Consider the following 15081-nt stretch of genomic DNA (forward strand, 5'->3'; position numbering starts at 1 on the left):
CCACTTTAATAATCCAAGCAATATTTTATTTTTGTAAAAGGTAAGTGTAACAAAGGTCATTTGTCCCACATCCGATTCAGATGAGAAAGTGACTGGGTATAAATTGGTGAGTATGTAGAACAACTTAACAACTTGAGTTTTTTGATAAATGGGTAAGCGCTCACCAGTTACGGTTGGTATTAGAGCTAGACTCAGTTCTTGATCCGGTGTCACACCAAACTCCCTGTCCGGAGGGCGTCCGGGTTTGCAGCCCGTGTAGGCAAGGAGGCCTGAACCATAACGAGGGCGTTGCGAGTTTGGGTATGGGAAAATGTAACAAGGATCTTTTGTCTCACATCAGATTAGGATAGCAAAGCAATTGGGCATATGCACTTATAGTAAACATGAAAGGAAAGTTGTTTATTGTAATAACCCAAACAGTTTTTATTATTATCATTATTATTTTTTAATTGTAAAAGGTAAGCAAAGTAGGAAAGATGTTTAGGTTGGTAAAAACTATGTTTACCACCATAATAATACAAACAGTTGTTATCATTATTATTAGGGCAAATTACATAAAGGACCCCTTAGGTTTTTAACTTGTACATGTAAATAAAAGATGGTCACAATATAATAGAAATGCCAAATTAATTGTCTGTGGTTAGTGGATTGATATGAATTTACAGTTTTGTCCTCTTAGAAATCCACCAATAGGAGCGTATACGGTATATACCTAGATAGGAGCGTAAAAGCAGAGAGATCTATGAGATCTAATCGCTGTTGTGCTGCTGCTGCTCTCATGATCGTCCTGGTGCTGCTTCTTCTCATTTTCTTCTTTTTCTCGCCCTTCACTTGGCCATCGCCATGGATCTTGTCCTTAACCTTATCCAATAATCCTTCCTTGGGGGGCTGGCCATTGTGTTGCACTGGCTTGTGATCGCTGCCATAATGTTTCGGCTTGTGCTGATCTTCGCCATACTACCCCGGATTGTGCTGATCTCCGACGTGAAATACGACTAGAGGAGAGGCTGCCACAATTTGAGCAAGCTTCTGCTAGTGACGCGAAAAGTGAGTGATGGATTTGACAACACAATCCAGGAATTCAAGGATGAGGCGGCAAGTGGTGGTTTGGTGAATTGGAGGCGTCGCAACCCTTGGAGAGAAGGGGATCGGCGGAGGAAGAGGGTTTTGAAGGTGGAGGAAACAATGGTGGTGGTGGCGGCACCACCTCCATTTTCTCTCTCCATCGATTTCTGCTGCCGATTGTGGGTTTGTGGATAGTGGGGGTGGTGGCACCGCGATGGTTGTAAGGTGGGAATGGTGGTGGTAATTACAACGATGGGATGGTGGCGCGGTGGAGGCCCGGTGGTTATCTGCTGATTGTGCGTTTGGGGATAGTGGTGGTGGCGACGTCGGTGTGGTACTATGGTGTGGTGTGGTGGTGGCGCGGCGGCGGTGTAAGGTTTTGTTGTCAATTTAGCAGCTTTTTCTATAATTTTAAGCGTGTTGGGCCAATTTTTAGGAATTTGAGAAATAAACAGACATTGGTGGAATTAAAAACATGGTTTTGTAAGAGGAAAGAAAGTGAAGGAGTCTTAAGGGTAAAATTGTAACTTCAACAATACACAATTTTTTATAGATTTTTTCATTAAACAAATAGTTTAACTCTAAGGACAAAAATATAAACTCATATCAATCCAGGGTCTTTCTGTTTTATTGTGGACATCTTCTATCTACATGTACAAATTGAAAACCTGAAAGATTTTTTTTGTGTAATTTGCCCTTATTATTATAGAAAGATGTTTACAATGATAAAAATTATTTTTACCATATTTATCATAAGTTATAGTTCTTGTAAAAATAAATGAGTGTGCGAATCCAAGCACTACAGTGATATGGTCAAGAAAAGAACGAAGAAATTGGTGAACCGCTCAACCTGTAACACGAACTAAAGGCTGATATATGGGCTTGAATGTTGTTAACGGAGGGAATATAATTTTAAAAATTATAATTAAGGCTTGATGACCAATAATTTTTTATTGTCCCAAACATTCCCTACAACATTGATGAGTCAATGTTCCTTGGCGGAAAATGCTATTACACAGGTCAACTTTATTTTCTCTACCTTTTCGCCTGACCATGACTATTATTGTGTATTATTTGTATAGCCCCTAGCTGCCTACAGCTCAAATTATTACTATAATCCCATTCAAAATTAACAAATAATCATTTTAATAAAAACCAATTCCTTTCAACATTCCGAAATTGCCCATTTTCGAAACAAATTGTTGCAATAGCATTTAAATTCTTCACTGCATTTGGATTAATAGGATAAGAAGAAAAACAAAAAATAATAAAAATGATAGTGTTAACCACACTAATTGGTTTAATAAGTAGGGAATTTTTTTTTTGATTTTAACAAGTCATTCATCTTATTTGAAGACTATGCATGAGTAAAATCTACAAATGAGAACTTAATTATTATATAAAGTAAGAACTCTTTTTTTCCCAATTCCTTCTATTTATGGGATGATAGATAAATTATTATTATAATTATGATTAGGGAGGCGATATTCACACTTCACTTTTCTCCAATTACACTACATTTATCTTTTTATTTTTTAAAAAAATGACAAGAAAGTCCTTCAATTCATTAATCAACTATGCCTTATTTTATAATGCCATAACTACCCTTTACACAACTTTTTTTTTTTTTTAACCTTCTTTAGTTCCTTTACTATTTTTTTTATGTTATAATTTTATTTTTGATAGTCAAAAAAGATAATTTATTCCTGTTTTTTTTTTTTTTTTTTTTTTATGCAATCAAAACGAAAAATTTATTCAACAAAATTGGCTTTTTTTTTTTCCCAGTAATGTCAAAAGAATTTTTATTTTTATTTTTTTATGGTCCCATCAAAAGAAATAATTTATTCAATAGAAATATATATATATATATATATATATATATATATATTTTATGGTATTATCAAACAAGATAATTTATTCAATATATATATATATATATATTAGTCCTCTTTTTTTTCCGTACTTTTTTTTTGACTTTGACAAAAGAGTTAATTTTTTTTTTTTTTTTGGGATTTTTTTTCCTATCAAAAGAGACAATTATTTTAATGGTTACTTTTTTAATTTTTGGTGTAGTCAAAAGAAACAATTTATTCAACATAGTTTTTCTTTTTGGTCCTGAAAACAAAATATTATTCATTTTTTTTTTTTTATCTTTGCCAAAAGAGATCCAAAATACTAAACATTAAAGATAAGAAGAGAAAATCTGAAAGGACAGTTGTGCCATTTAAAAAGTAATAATCATTTATTTGTAAAGTTAATGTTATAATTACAATTTCATTTAAGATTGTAGTGCAAACGTAGAAAAGTGGGGTGCGAATAGCACCTTTCTATGATTATTGCAGATATATTTCATTAAGATTATAGTGCAAATGTAGAAAAGTGGAGTGCGAATAGCGTTTCTCAATGATTATTGCACACATATATATATATATATATATATATTCATATTGATTTTATCCGAATCTGTTACATCGTGACTATAAATCATAATTACAGTAGTTATCAACGATCTTAGAACACCTCATAATTTAGACGAACATGTAATTTTTATATTTTTCATGCACAGGGTGTAATTAAAAATAATTTTTAAGAGTGACATAAATCACACTAAAATCATCTTTCAAGATTGAACGAACTTCTCATTTTCACTTCTTTTACTACTACTTTGGTCTATGATAATCCCTTCTTCCCTTTTTTTGTCAACCAGTCTTAAAACATTTTTTTATATATATATTTTATTTCCCTTTCAAACAACAACTTAAACATTTATTTTTATATTTTATTTCCCTTTCAAAACAACACTAAAAAAAGAGGGTTGGCCAAAAGGGCATCCTAGTAATTGCACTTCAAAAGGTAACATAAACAAATCATCACCCTCTCCATCCTCCTCCTCATGTGGTCTGTAGACTGTACGTGTATATATAGACCATAGAGTAACCGTCTCCCACAGTCCTTATCTCTCTCCAGCTTTCTCTCTCTAACAGTCCATCTCTCTCTCTCTAACATTTCAGCTCTCTCTCCATGGGAACCTTGGAAATAGAAGCCCCATTGGCCAAGAAAGTATCAGACGATGAGGACATCTACGACGACGAAGAATCCCCAATCGAACAAGTCCGACTGACCGTACCCACATCCGACGACTCCTCGCTCCCGGTATGGACCTTCCGAATGTGGGTCCTGGGCTTGCTCTCCGTCGTCGTCCTCTCGTTCCTCAACCAGTTCTTTGCCTACCGGAGGGAGCCTCTGGTCATCACCATGATCACCGTCCAGGTGGCCTCCCTCCCCATCGGACGGTTCATGGCCTCCGTCCTCCCCACCACCCAGTTCAACATCCCCGGGTTCGGGGCCAGAAAATTCTCCCTCAACCCGGGTCCGTTTAACATGAAGGAACATGTGCTCATATCCATATTCGCCAACGCTGGAAGTGCTTTTGGGAGTGGACCGGCTTATGCTGTTGGGATTGTAAACATCATAAAGGCCTTCTATGGAAGGAAGATCTCGTTCTTGGCTGGTTGGCTTCTTATCATAACTACTCAGGTACCCACTCTTTTTTTACTGTGAGCTAGCTGTTGTTTGGTTGCTGAGAAAGTGGAGGAGAAAATGGATTTAAGATAATCATACTGCTTGAATTGTGTTGTTTTGGGTATCCCAAAATGGAGCATCAAAGTATTCTTATGCATTTTATACTATGAGCTGTTGTTTGCTTGCTGAGAAAATGGGCGAGAAAATTCGATTTCAAGTTTGAACTGTTTGATTTATGTTGTTTTGGGTATTCTTAAAATGGATAATTAACTAGTAATTATGCTTAGTTGAGGGGTGATCATTATTTGTCTTTCTATATTTTCCTATATTGTCTCGGCAGTCAAGCAGAGGATTCTTCTTCATGGTTATACAATTATGTTTTGTGGTGGAGTTTAATTAATTTTCAAGTTTTGGGTTTCTATTTTCAGAAAGAAAATTTTACCTATACAGTTATGGAGTACAATTTTTATAGTGTACAATTATTTGGTCCCTAGTGTACATCAGCCAAAGCTCTTTCTTCAGCTGTGAATCTGATTGGATTCATCATCTTAATTCATAGAAGGGTTCATCCAAGGTTCATGCTAACGTGCGCACTCTGTGAATCAGGTTTTGGGTTATGGTTGGGCTGGCCTATTAAGAAAGTATGTGGTGGAGCCATCTCATATGTGGTGGCCCAGTACCCTGGTCCAGATATCACTATTCCGGTACTCCTCCTTTTCTTCTTTTGTGTGTATGTGTGGATTTTGTGCCGATTAACACTGGGGACTTGTCACTATAGTTTAAATGGTCTTGTGGTATGTTACTTTATATTTCCTTTACACCATGTCTTTTTAATATTTGGTCACCCATATGTTACCATATTAGGTCAATTGCTTATATATTGGACACTAAAAATGGTTTTTTTTTTTCCTAGTCATTATACTTCATTGGTGTCTCACTAACCCTTCACTATTCAAAACTAAAGGTTAAGACCTCAATTCCAGCATGGGCAAGGTGCATTTTCACTTGAAACTATACAATATTTTTTTATTATTTTTTTAAAAATCTTATTTATATTTAAATAACACAGTTGTCTTTCAAAGTACTGCTACACTGAAAAAGAACTCTAGGAGACTGCAGGCCTTCTTATATATATACATATGATATTGTAATTGTTCTTTACCGGCACTCCGGCAGATTTGACGTGCGAAAATAACCAGTAGACCTCATGTCCGCCTGCACAATCAAAAGCTAATAGTCTGAAAACCATTTTCTTGGACCCATCTGTCAATCGGTAAACTACAGTCTACAGCCAAAATTTTTAGCCACTTTACAGCCCAATTTTATTTGAGAAGACATTATTGTTATCTATATACTATGTCTTTAGTAAATTGTCTACTTGTTATTGTCACATGTTATAAAGTTTCATCATTCATATAACTAGCATTTCAAACATACAGCTCTACCAAATAAATTGTACTTTTCTAAGCAATTCTTTGCCACCACTTGTTAGAGCTCTTTGGTTAAGTTTTTCCCCTAAAATTCAAACTTAAGCTTCTGTCATAGGAAAGTCACTTCTGATGACAACTTCAGCACTTGTAGAGGTAGATTATTCCAATGGGCTTGGGGAAGCTGATGCAGTAAAAGTTGGTGGGGTATAGATATATATTATATATATCTACATACACATCCACATGGCTCTCTGTATGTATCAAACTATAAGATTGTATGTGCATTTGAACTGAACAATGAAAGTTTGTAAAGCACGTGTATGCAGTCTTAGAAAAACATATGAACATAGCATACATACTCTAACTGAGAGCATGCAGCTCTTGCAAAATTAGAACAGAAAAATAAATAAATAAATAAAAGTTAATTGTGGAGGATTTACTAGGAGCCAATGCACAGTTAATAACAATATAAAAGGAGGACCAGAAAGATCCTCTTTATCCAAATATTTATGTATTACAGAAACAGTGAATAATGAACTTATTATTATTATTATTTTTTAATTGAATTTCACAGGGCATTGCATGAAAAAGAAGATGAAGGCAAAGGAACAGAGGATGGCAATGACACAAAGAAGCAAATGTCGCGATCAAAATTTTTCGTGATTGCACTCACCTGTAGTTTCTTATGGTACTTGTTTCCCGGTTACTTCTTCTCGGCCTTACAAAGCATCGCATGGGTGTGCTGGGCATTTCCCAAATCAGTCACTGCCCACCAGCTCGGTTCGGGTTTGTCTGGTCTAGGACTCGGAGCCTTCACATTAGACTGGACAGTGGTGGCTTCCTTCCTGTTCAGCCCTCTCATCTGTCCGTTTTTCGCCATTGCCAATGTCTTTGTAGGCTATTTCTTTATACTCTACGTAGTCATTCCCACAGCCTACTGGGGGACAAATGTGTACAATGCCAAAAACTTCCCCATATATTCAGCCGACTTGTTCACTGCAGAAGGCCAGTTGTATAACATAACAGCTATTGTTAATAAGAAGTTCGAGATAGATATGGCGGAGTATAATAAACAAGGAAGAGTCAATTTGAGTACGTTCTTCGCTCTTACCTATGGATTCGGATTCGCCACCATTGCATCTACACTTACTCATGTGGCCTTGTTTTATGGAAGGTAATCCCTCTGTTTATATTTTGTCCATATATGCTTGATACTTTTAGTTGAATTGCTGACTTCTTTGTGAAGTTTTTAAGTAGCCCATTTAAATTTTTATCAATTTTTAGAAATTCTACCGACTAAATATATACCTTCACTAAACTTAGATGTGCAAAAAAAAAAAACTATATAAGTGGTTTTCATATGATTATTTTGCTGGAAATCAGGGGGCATTTGATGTTAAATTGAATGACTTCTATGGTTGCCGAATTTATTTCTAAGAGCCTATTAAAGGGATTTTCTACTGAATGGAAAAAAACAGAATGTCATAATAATGCAGATGACACACTAAATCATTCCCTAACAACTCAAACCAACCATTTATCACCTAATGGATCAGTTGAAGGAAATTTACATCAACAAAGCAATGGAAAATCTTTTAATCCTTGAAGTTATTGTGCTTGAGAATGAAATGTTTAGTGCCTGCAATCAGTTCTATTCATGTGAATCTGCATCCTTCATAAACCACAGAGGACAATGATTTCCTGCCATTCATTTGTCTGGTGGACACAATCCATTGACCTCTTGCACTGTAATGCCACAGGGAGATTTATGATCGAACCGTAGCTTCTTCCAAGAAGAAGGAGGATGTGCACACGAGATTGATGAAGAACTACGAGGACATACCTTCATGGTGGTTTTACTTGCTTCTCGCAGTGACGATTGTGGTCTCTCTTGCACTCTGCATCTTCTTAAAGAAGGAGGTTCAGATGCCTTGGTGGGGGCTTCTGTTTGCAGCTGCCCTTGCCTTCATGTTTACCCTCCCCATCAGCATCATTACCGCCACCACAAATCAGGTAAGTCAAACTTATAATTCGCCTAATTTCTTCTTTCTTCTATAGTTTTAATAAATATATTCCCATTTTGAAAAAAGAAAATTTCTTTAGCCTATTGACTTTTTAATGGTTCCTGAATAGACACCAGGGCTGAATATCATCACAGAGTACATTATGGGAGTGATATTACCCGGACGACCGATAGCCAATGTCTGCTTTAAGACCTATGGATATATGAGCATGACGCAGGCAATCTCCTTTCTCAGTGATTTCAAGCTAGGCCATTACATGAAGATCCCCCCAAGATCAATGTTTATAGTTCAGGTATCTTCCTACTTCACTCAAATAACATACAACTTATTCCTATATTTTCTTAAAACTATAAGCTTTAACATATCAGAATAAATTGGCTAATTAATAGTTAGAAATTCAGAACTTCATTCTTCTCAAGACAAACAAAACATGTTTATGTAGAAGAGTACCAGATGATTGTAACTTTCGGTTCAATTTTTTCTTCGTATCTGATTACTCTTTCATCTGTATCCCAGTTCCTTGGAACCATCATTGCAGGAACTATCAATATGAGTGTTGCGTGGTGGCTTTTGCACACGGTTAAAGATATATGCCACAAGGAAGTTCTTCCAGAAAATAGTCCTTGGACATGCCCTAACGACCGCGTCTTCTTTGATGCATCTGTCATCTGGGGTCTGGCAGGACCCAGGCGAATTTTCGGCCCTCTTGGCAACTACGCAGCTCTTAACTGGTTCTTCCTTGGAGGATTGTTGGGACCAGTTGCGGTATGGCTCGCGCACAGGGCTTTCCCCAACCAATCTTGGATTCCCCTCATTAACCTTCCAGTACTCCTCGGAGCAACTGCTTCTATGCCACCGGCAACAGCATTGAACTACAATTCTTGGATATTGGTTGGGACGATCTTCAACTTCTTTGTCTTTAGGTACAGGAAGAAATGGTGGCAGAGGTATAACTATATTCTTTCAGCAGCTTTGGATGCCGGGGTGGCTTTCATGGCGGTTCTGCTTTACTTCACCACGGGCTTGGAGGACAAAAGCATAAACTGGTGGGGTAACGATAAGAGTAACTCTGAGCATTGTGCTCTGGCGTCATGCCCTACAGCCAAGGGTATAGCAGTGGACGGTTGCCCTATCTTTTAAGACGTTCATCTTTGTCTATGTCTAAATTTGGTTGGTTTTCATGACATGGGAACCCTCACAATTACCGGCCTTTTGGACTTGTAGCTAAACCCGGATATTCGCAAGCAACACTTATCCGTTAAGTCCGTATTTGCTGCCATTGGTAGTTCTATAATAGAATCAATACAACACTGTTGAAAGTTGGTTGTGCCGAATACATCATTCTGTTCTGAACTTGAATACTGCGTGTGTGTGTGTGTGTTTTTTTTTTTTTTTTACAATGTCTGCTTACTTGATGCCTGTGCCAGCCAGAGATATTGGCTATTCATTCAATTCTCTTTATTTGGAGGTTTGCTTGTAGAGTTGGTGTATCTTGGTTGTTGATTTTTTTTTTTTTTTTTGCTGGTTTGTGGAAATGGGATTTTTCAATCCTTGATCTGTCAGCAGTTGCTTTCCTTTGTATTGTCTTGGTTTTGTTAATAAAATCTTACTTGGAAAAAAATATATTTTTTGTATGTGCTTGAAATTACAATTATGGAAGGTTTTCTAACATTTATGTCTCAACTTGTGAATATTTTGTATGTGCTTGAAATTACAACAAAAGCCTATTACCGAGGACTATTGACCGAAGAAATTTTAATTCTGCTCCTAAAAGACATGTTTATTGCAATAAAATACTATATATATATATATATATATATGGACAAAAACGTAATTACAAGCCACAAGCCTTACTTAGTGTACTTTTACGAATAAAAAGAGAGGTCAGTATATATTTGATGAAACCTAAGGGAAGATCAGTGTAATTTATTTAATAAAATTTTTCATTCAATAAATAAGCAAGTAGTAAACTCCACACCACAATTGCACATTAACCCAATATCACATTAAATGTACTCAATTTTACAGGGACAACTTTTATATATATGATTATTCAAATTCTCATATTTGAAAGTTGAACACATTTTATTTAAAAGAGTTTGAAAAGAAAAAAAAAAAAAAAAGAAAGTTCGACACAATTACAAGAAAGTGAGTCTTTAAGCTACTTAAATATAACACCCACATAAATATAATTTCGTCTCCACAATAATGGTATACAGAGAGAATTCTTGTAATTGGCCAGTTCATATGATAATAAGACAAGAATAATAAAGATGAATACAGGATATACAAATACTTATAGCAACTAAAATTTTAATTTAATAGGTCACTACTTTATATTATAAAAAATATGTGTAATTAATATCACAGTTAAATTAATATATTGACATTCCTTTTTATTTGCAAAAGTACACCAACATCATATATAAATATACAATTCAAATCAGAAATATTCGCTCATTTCAATATTTCAAAATAAGTGATACTTGAACATTTAAGAATTTAATAGTGATCTTTTTCTTTTTTCTTTTCTTTCTTTCTTTTCTTTTCTTTCTTTCTTTATTTTTTTATTTTTATATTTTATTTTTTTGTTATCAACATGGGTTCTAAAAGTAGCCTAGAAAGTTTAACACCATTCAGTACGATAATTTTTGTGCATCATATATATGTGCCACACATTTTAAGAATTCATAAGAACATTCTATTAGCACTCCATATTTCATCAAAAAATAATAATAATAAATCTACAAATTCTTTAACTAATAATAACAGTACAGTTGTATTGATATAGAATAGTTTAAAGGTTCAGCTAGCATTGTATAACAAAAGCTAAATACTATATATGAGCATGAGAATTATCATTTCAATCCTTTTCTGCACCATAACCTTCTCCTCCAAAAATTCACCTCAATTTAGTAGACCCAAAAATCAAAATTTTATTTCTTAACTAAAATACAGAACTAAAATTTTATAAATTTTTATAGATACAAAAATTGATTATGTTATTGTAAACCTAATCAATCTTCACATGCATCACTATGGAATATGATAATTAATAGAGGAGCAGATCTACCTCGTGATTCTGTGAATACTCCACATAGAATGTAAGTTGTTTGTATAACAATGTTAAATATTAATTTGCTCAAATATAATAGACCATTCATTTTCATCTCAAATCTATTGGCTTTTTGACAATCTTGGTATACTTCAAGTGGAAGCCAATTTGACACAGGTATATACATCACATCAGTGATCCACGGCCACAAAAGGGCACAGGCCCAGCCAATTAACAAAGATGAACATCACTAAGAACTGCTATTCAATTGTTATTTGATGAAGACATCGAACCACTTCCGGTGAAGGTTTCAAGCAGCTCTGTAGGATTAATCCGGAGGACGGGGAGGAGGTCTGCAGCAAGAAGGAGGAAGATTCCAGTCAGAAAGTATTCCCCTCGAAGCGGCGCAGTCTTTTAAAAATCTTGCAACACATGTTTGAGACAAGTTCATGTAACCTTATAAAACATGTTTGAGAACAAAATGGCATTTTGAATTAATCAAAGCATTAGAGAGAACAATATTCCTCTGTGCTCGTTTGTTTTGACAAAAGGTAAAATATATATTTTTTTATTTTGTCGATGTTTGGCAAAAGTTGACGTCGAGATTGAGGTCGAGTCCATCAGGCGGGGCATGTAAAATAACTTGTCAAAAATTGATGAATAAGTTATTTTTGTTAAATTTTAATATATATTTTTTTTCATAAATATTTTACGATAATCAAATACTAGAGAATTAAAAAATATTTTACGTCCAAACAAAAGGAGGCTATGTATATAATAAATTTCATTGATCACCTCTCTATTTGATCATGAGACCCTTGCTTATAAGAACCCATTTGAAAATTTTTAAGCAAACAGACACCATTGTATTATGAACGTGTTGTTAGCACATATCACTTTGAGATCACAATGTCAAATTTCAATACCATTACTGTTCCAAACATGCAATTTTCGTGACTTTAATTACTGTTTGGTTCTCATAAACGAAAAATTATTAAATATTCTAAGATACCGACAATCCAATAGTTACTTATTATTAGTGAGGACTCGGGATACTATAATGTGATATCCAGTACAATAAAATAAAACGAAAAGGTAAGAAAATGGAAGGAGATAAATCTGTTTCCCTGACAGATTTTCTTCACATTTCCTTTTCAAGAAATTTTGAGTTTCTCTGAGGCTATAAAATTTCTTTATTCTTTCCATCATATATAATTATATATATATAATTTGTATCTAACAGATTGTCAACATGAGTAAAAACATGACTTGCAAACTAGGAATTAATGGGATTGCTGCTAAGTTTATATTAATTGCTATACACATCCAGATGCTATCAAAGGCAGATAAGAGTATCAATAATCTTCTTTTCTATAAAGTATAAACCCATAAGTATACATTTTAAACTTGACATTATACTTTCACAAAACATAAAAATGCCCCAAGAATAAAAATTTTTGGAAGTAAAAGACGAGGACTTCCCAGTCACCCAACCTAGTACTATTTTCGCCAAACACTCTTAACCGCGAAGTTCTGATGGGATTTGGTGCACTAGTGCTAGTCGTTTGTGATCAATTTTGGAGTGATTTGGAAGATGGGGTAGCAAATCTTGATGAGAACCCCCTCAAAAAGAAGAGTCCTCATCGCGGTTGTCCCAGCAGCCTGTGAGATATATTTTTGTAATTGGCAAATTTCTGTAGCAAAACAAGTCATAATCGAGTTGTAATTTCAGTTACCATATCAGACTCGACATCAACTGCGGAATTGGAAGTTTGTTCAGAAGAGAAAAGTACTGTTGATCATAGAAAAGGCAAGAACAACACATTAGGACATTGTTCCCACTTAGGACACAATTACCTACATGGTATATATTCAGAGTTACCAAAATACAGAAAATCCAAGTTCCAGTTGGATTATGTCAAGTGGGAACCAGTACCAAGATTTGGGAACCGGTTTCAGAAGCTACAATCCAAGAAACTCTCATTGTCCTTTGGAAACCGGTACCAAATGTGGGAACCGGTTCCAGAAGTCCTGTTTGAAAAAGGTTTCCAGTTTTCTTGTTCTGTTTGATTCCTTTTTTATCCAACTTTTCTTCCAAATCTTGTGCACGAAATTTCCTTTATTTTCAGAAGGAATAGGACTTTACAAACCTCTATATAAACCATGTCATAGACATCGGTTTAGGAACGACTTTTACATCATTATTCATATATTATACAAACTCTTAGGAAGTTTATCCCTCTCAGAATATCAAAGTTGATTTTTCTGTTGTCTTCCTAGAACACACACATATTCACCTAGTGATGTTAGAGTTGTGATGTTCGAATCCTGATCGTGATCATATAGTTGTATTTGCATTAATTAGACAAAAACAGATTTTCTTTTACATCAATTTCAGAGAAGAACAAAAGTAAAAACGATCACACTTTGAAAGGGTTGGAGCATTCGAGGAGTGTTGTCTAATCTACTTGCTACTTTTCTACAAATATCAAGCATAAGCCTGAGGTCAAGTTGTTGTTGGACGGGGAGTCGCAAAGCCAGAGGATTGTCAACAGTTGGTGTTTGGTAGAACAATAGGGTGTGAGCCAGAGTCAAAGTTCAGTTTACTTTGTTTCAAGCTTAGTGGATCGGTTTACTTTGAACTGCACAGTCCACGAGGTTTTTTTCATACAAACAGTTGACGTATTTTATCAATTGGGGTTTCCTCGCAAAAATCCTAGTGTCATCTCTAACTTTATACTTTGTTTTATTTTATCTGCATGTGATTAATTGTTTAATTGTTAAAATAAGTAAAGTTGATAAAGACATAGATCTGTTTTAAAACAAACAAAACTTTCTAAGTATTTTCTGTTGTGTACAACTTACACAACCTTCAACGAAGTTCTGAGCAGAGCTTAAGGGGTTATACCTGAAACTGCCTTGTGCTTTTGATCCTTTGGATTTGAGAATGTTTGTTATGTCACTTACACTACTTCTTTGCCATGTACCATTACTTCTTTAATTTTCTTGTCCATGCAAACTTTAGCTTGAGATAACCCCAGCATGAAATCTGCCTCTCTTTACATATACTGTCACCAGAAGATGAGTATCTCTCTATAGACTGAAGTTTTTTGGAGAACAAACTTTCTAGCTCAGAAATGAAGAAATTATGGAGCCTGTCACTCTCTCTCTCTCTCTCTCTCACACACACACACACACACACACACTTAAACTTGAGCCTGTGGTAGTGAGGGATAGAAGATAGCATAAAATCATATGGACATCTTGTTTTCATGAAAAAAAATGTAGGGAAAAAAATTAAAAAATTAGGTATGAGTGAATTATTAGAGGTTGATGTGTCTGTGTTATTGACTGATTTTGATGTGAGATGTATTTTATTATTGGCTAATCTCGTTGTCAAAACATGTCCGATCGAGTTGTAATTTTTTGGTTCAAAATTCAAAGACTAAAGATCGGATGCGGATTTGATGAAGTTCAAGTGTTCATGGGTTGCTATACTCCGGGATGATGAGAACGATGTTCTAAAAAGGTTGAGAGGTAGTGAGAATAGTTATGAAGGGTTCTGGAAGGTTCAGACCAAGGTTAATTGCAAACTTTTAAGACTGGTCATCTTGAACCGGTTCATGAAGGCTGAACCGGTTTAAGATGGCTTAACCAATTCAAGGTCTTCTAGTAGCTCTTGGATTTTAGTTTCTTTTTTGTTTCCAAGTCCTATGCATGAAATTTATCATATTTTCTGAGGGATTAGGACTTTTAAAACTCTATATAAACCATGTCATATACATTGGTTGGAGGATGGCTTTAGGGAAAATCAATTCTGTATTTTGAGAAAGCCTTTAGAGAGAGAAAAATTCAAAAAATCAAATCTGATTATTTTGAATTTATTTTTGAGAGCACACATATATATTCATGAGTGAGTAAGTTATAATGTTCTTTATCTCATTGGAATTGAAGCAGTATTGAAGATTCAGATATTCCGGATGAT

At 35.0% G+C, this 15081-nt stretch overlaps 1 protein-coding gene across 1 annotated transcript; it reads left to right on the top strand.

Annotated features, from left to right (window-relative positions):
• The first annotated feature begins 3973 nt into the window (after positions 1-3973).
• Positions 3974-9559, top strand: LOC132278948 (oligopeptide transporter 4-like). The gene is made up of 6 exons (XM_059780859.1): positions 3974-4602; positions 5194-5291; positions 6592-7191; positions 7778-8030; positions 8151-8333; positions 8558-9559. The coding sequence occupies exons 1-6, from the start codon at positions 4087-4089 to the stop codon at positions 9179-9181; spliced, it is 2274 nt and encodes a 757-aa protein (XP_059636842.1). The 5' UTR covers positions 3974-4086; the 3' UTR covers positions 9182-9559.
• The last annotated feature ends 5522 nt before the right edge of the window (positions 9560-15081 follow it).

Source organism: Cornus florida, unplaced genomic scaffold, assembly GCF_030987335.1.
Source record: "Cornus florida cultivar Cherokee Brave unplaced genomic scaffold, ASM3098733v1 CherokeeBrave_3.0.0_Hap2_Chr10, whole genome shotgun sequence".
NCBI lineage: Eukaryota > Viridiplantae > Streptophyta > Magnoliopsida > Cornales > Cornaceae > Cornus > Cornus florida.

Bases quoted from the DNA above. Each gene is read 5' to 3' on its own strand.
- LOC132278948 (XM_059780859.1), top strand. From the start codon at position 4,087: ATGGGAACCTTGGAAATAGAAGCCCCATTGGCCAAGAAAGTATCAGAC. The intron at 4,603-5,193 runs GTACCCACTCTT...TCTGTGAATCAG, and splicing joins TTCTTATCATAACTACTCAG to GTTTTGGGTTATGGTTGGGC. The intron at 8,031-8,150 runs GTAAGTCAAACT...GTTCCTGAATAG, and splicing joins TTACCGCCACCACAAATCAG to ACACCAGGGCTGAATATCAT.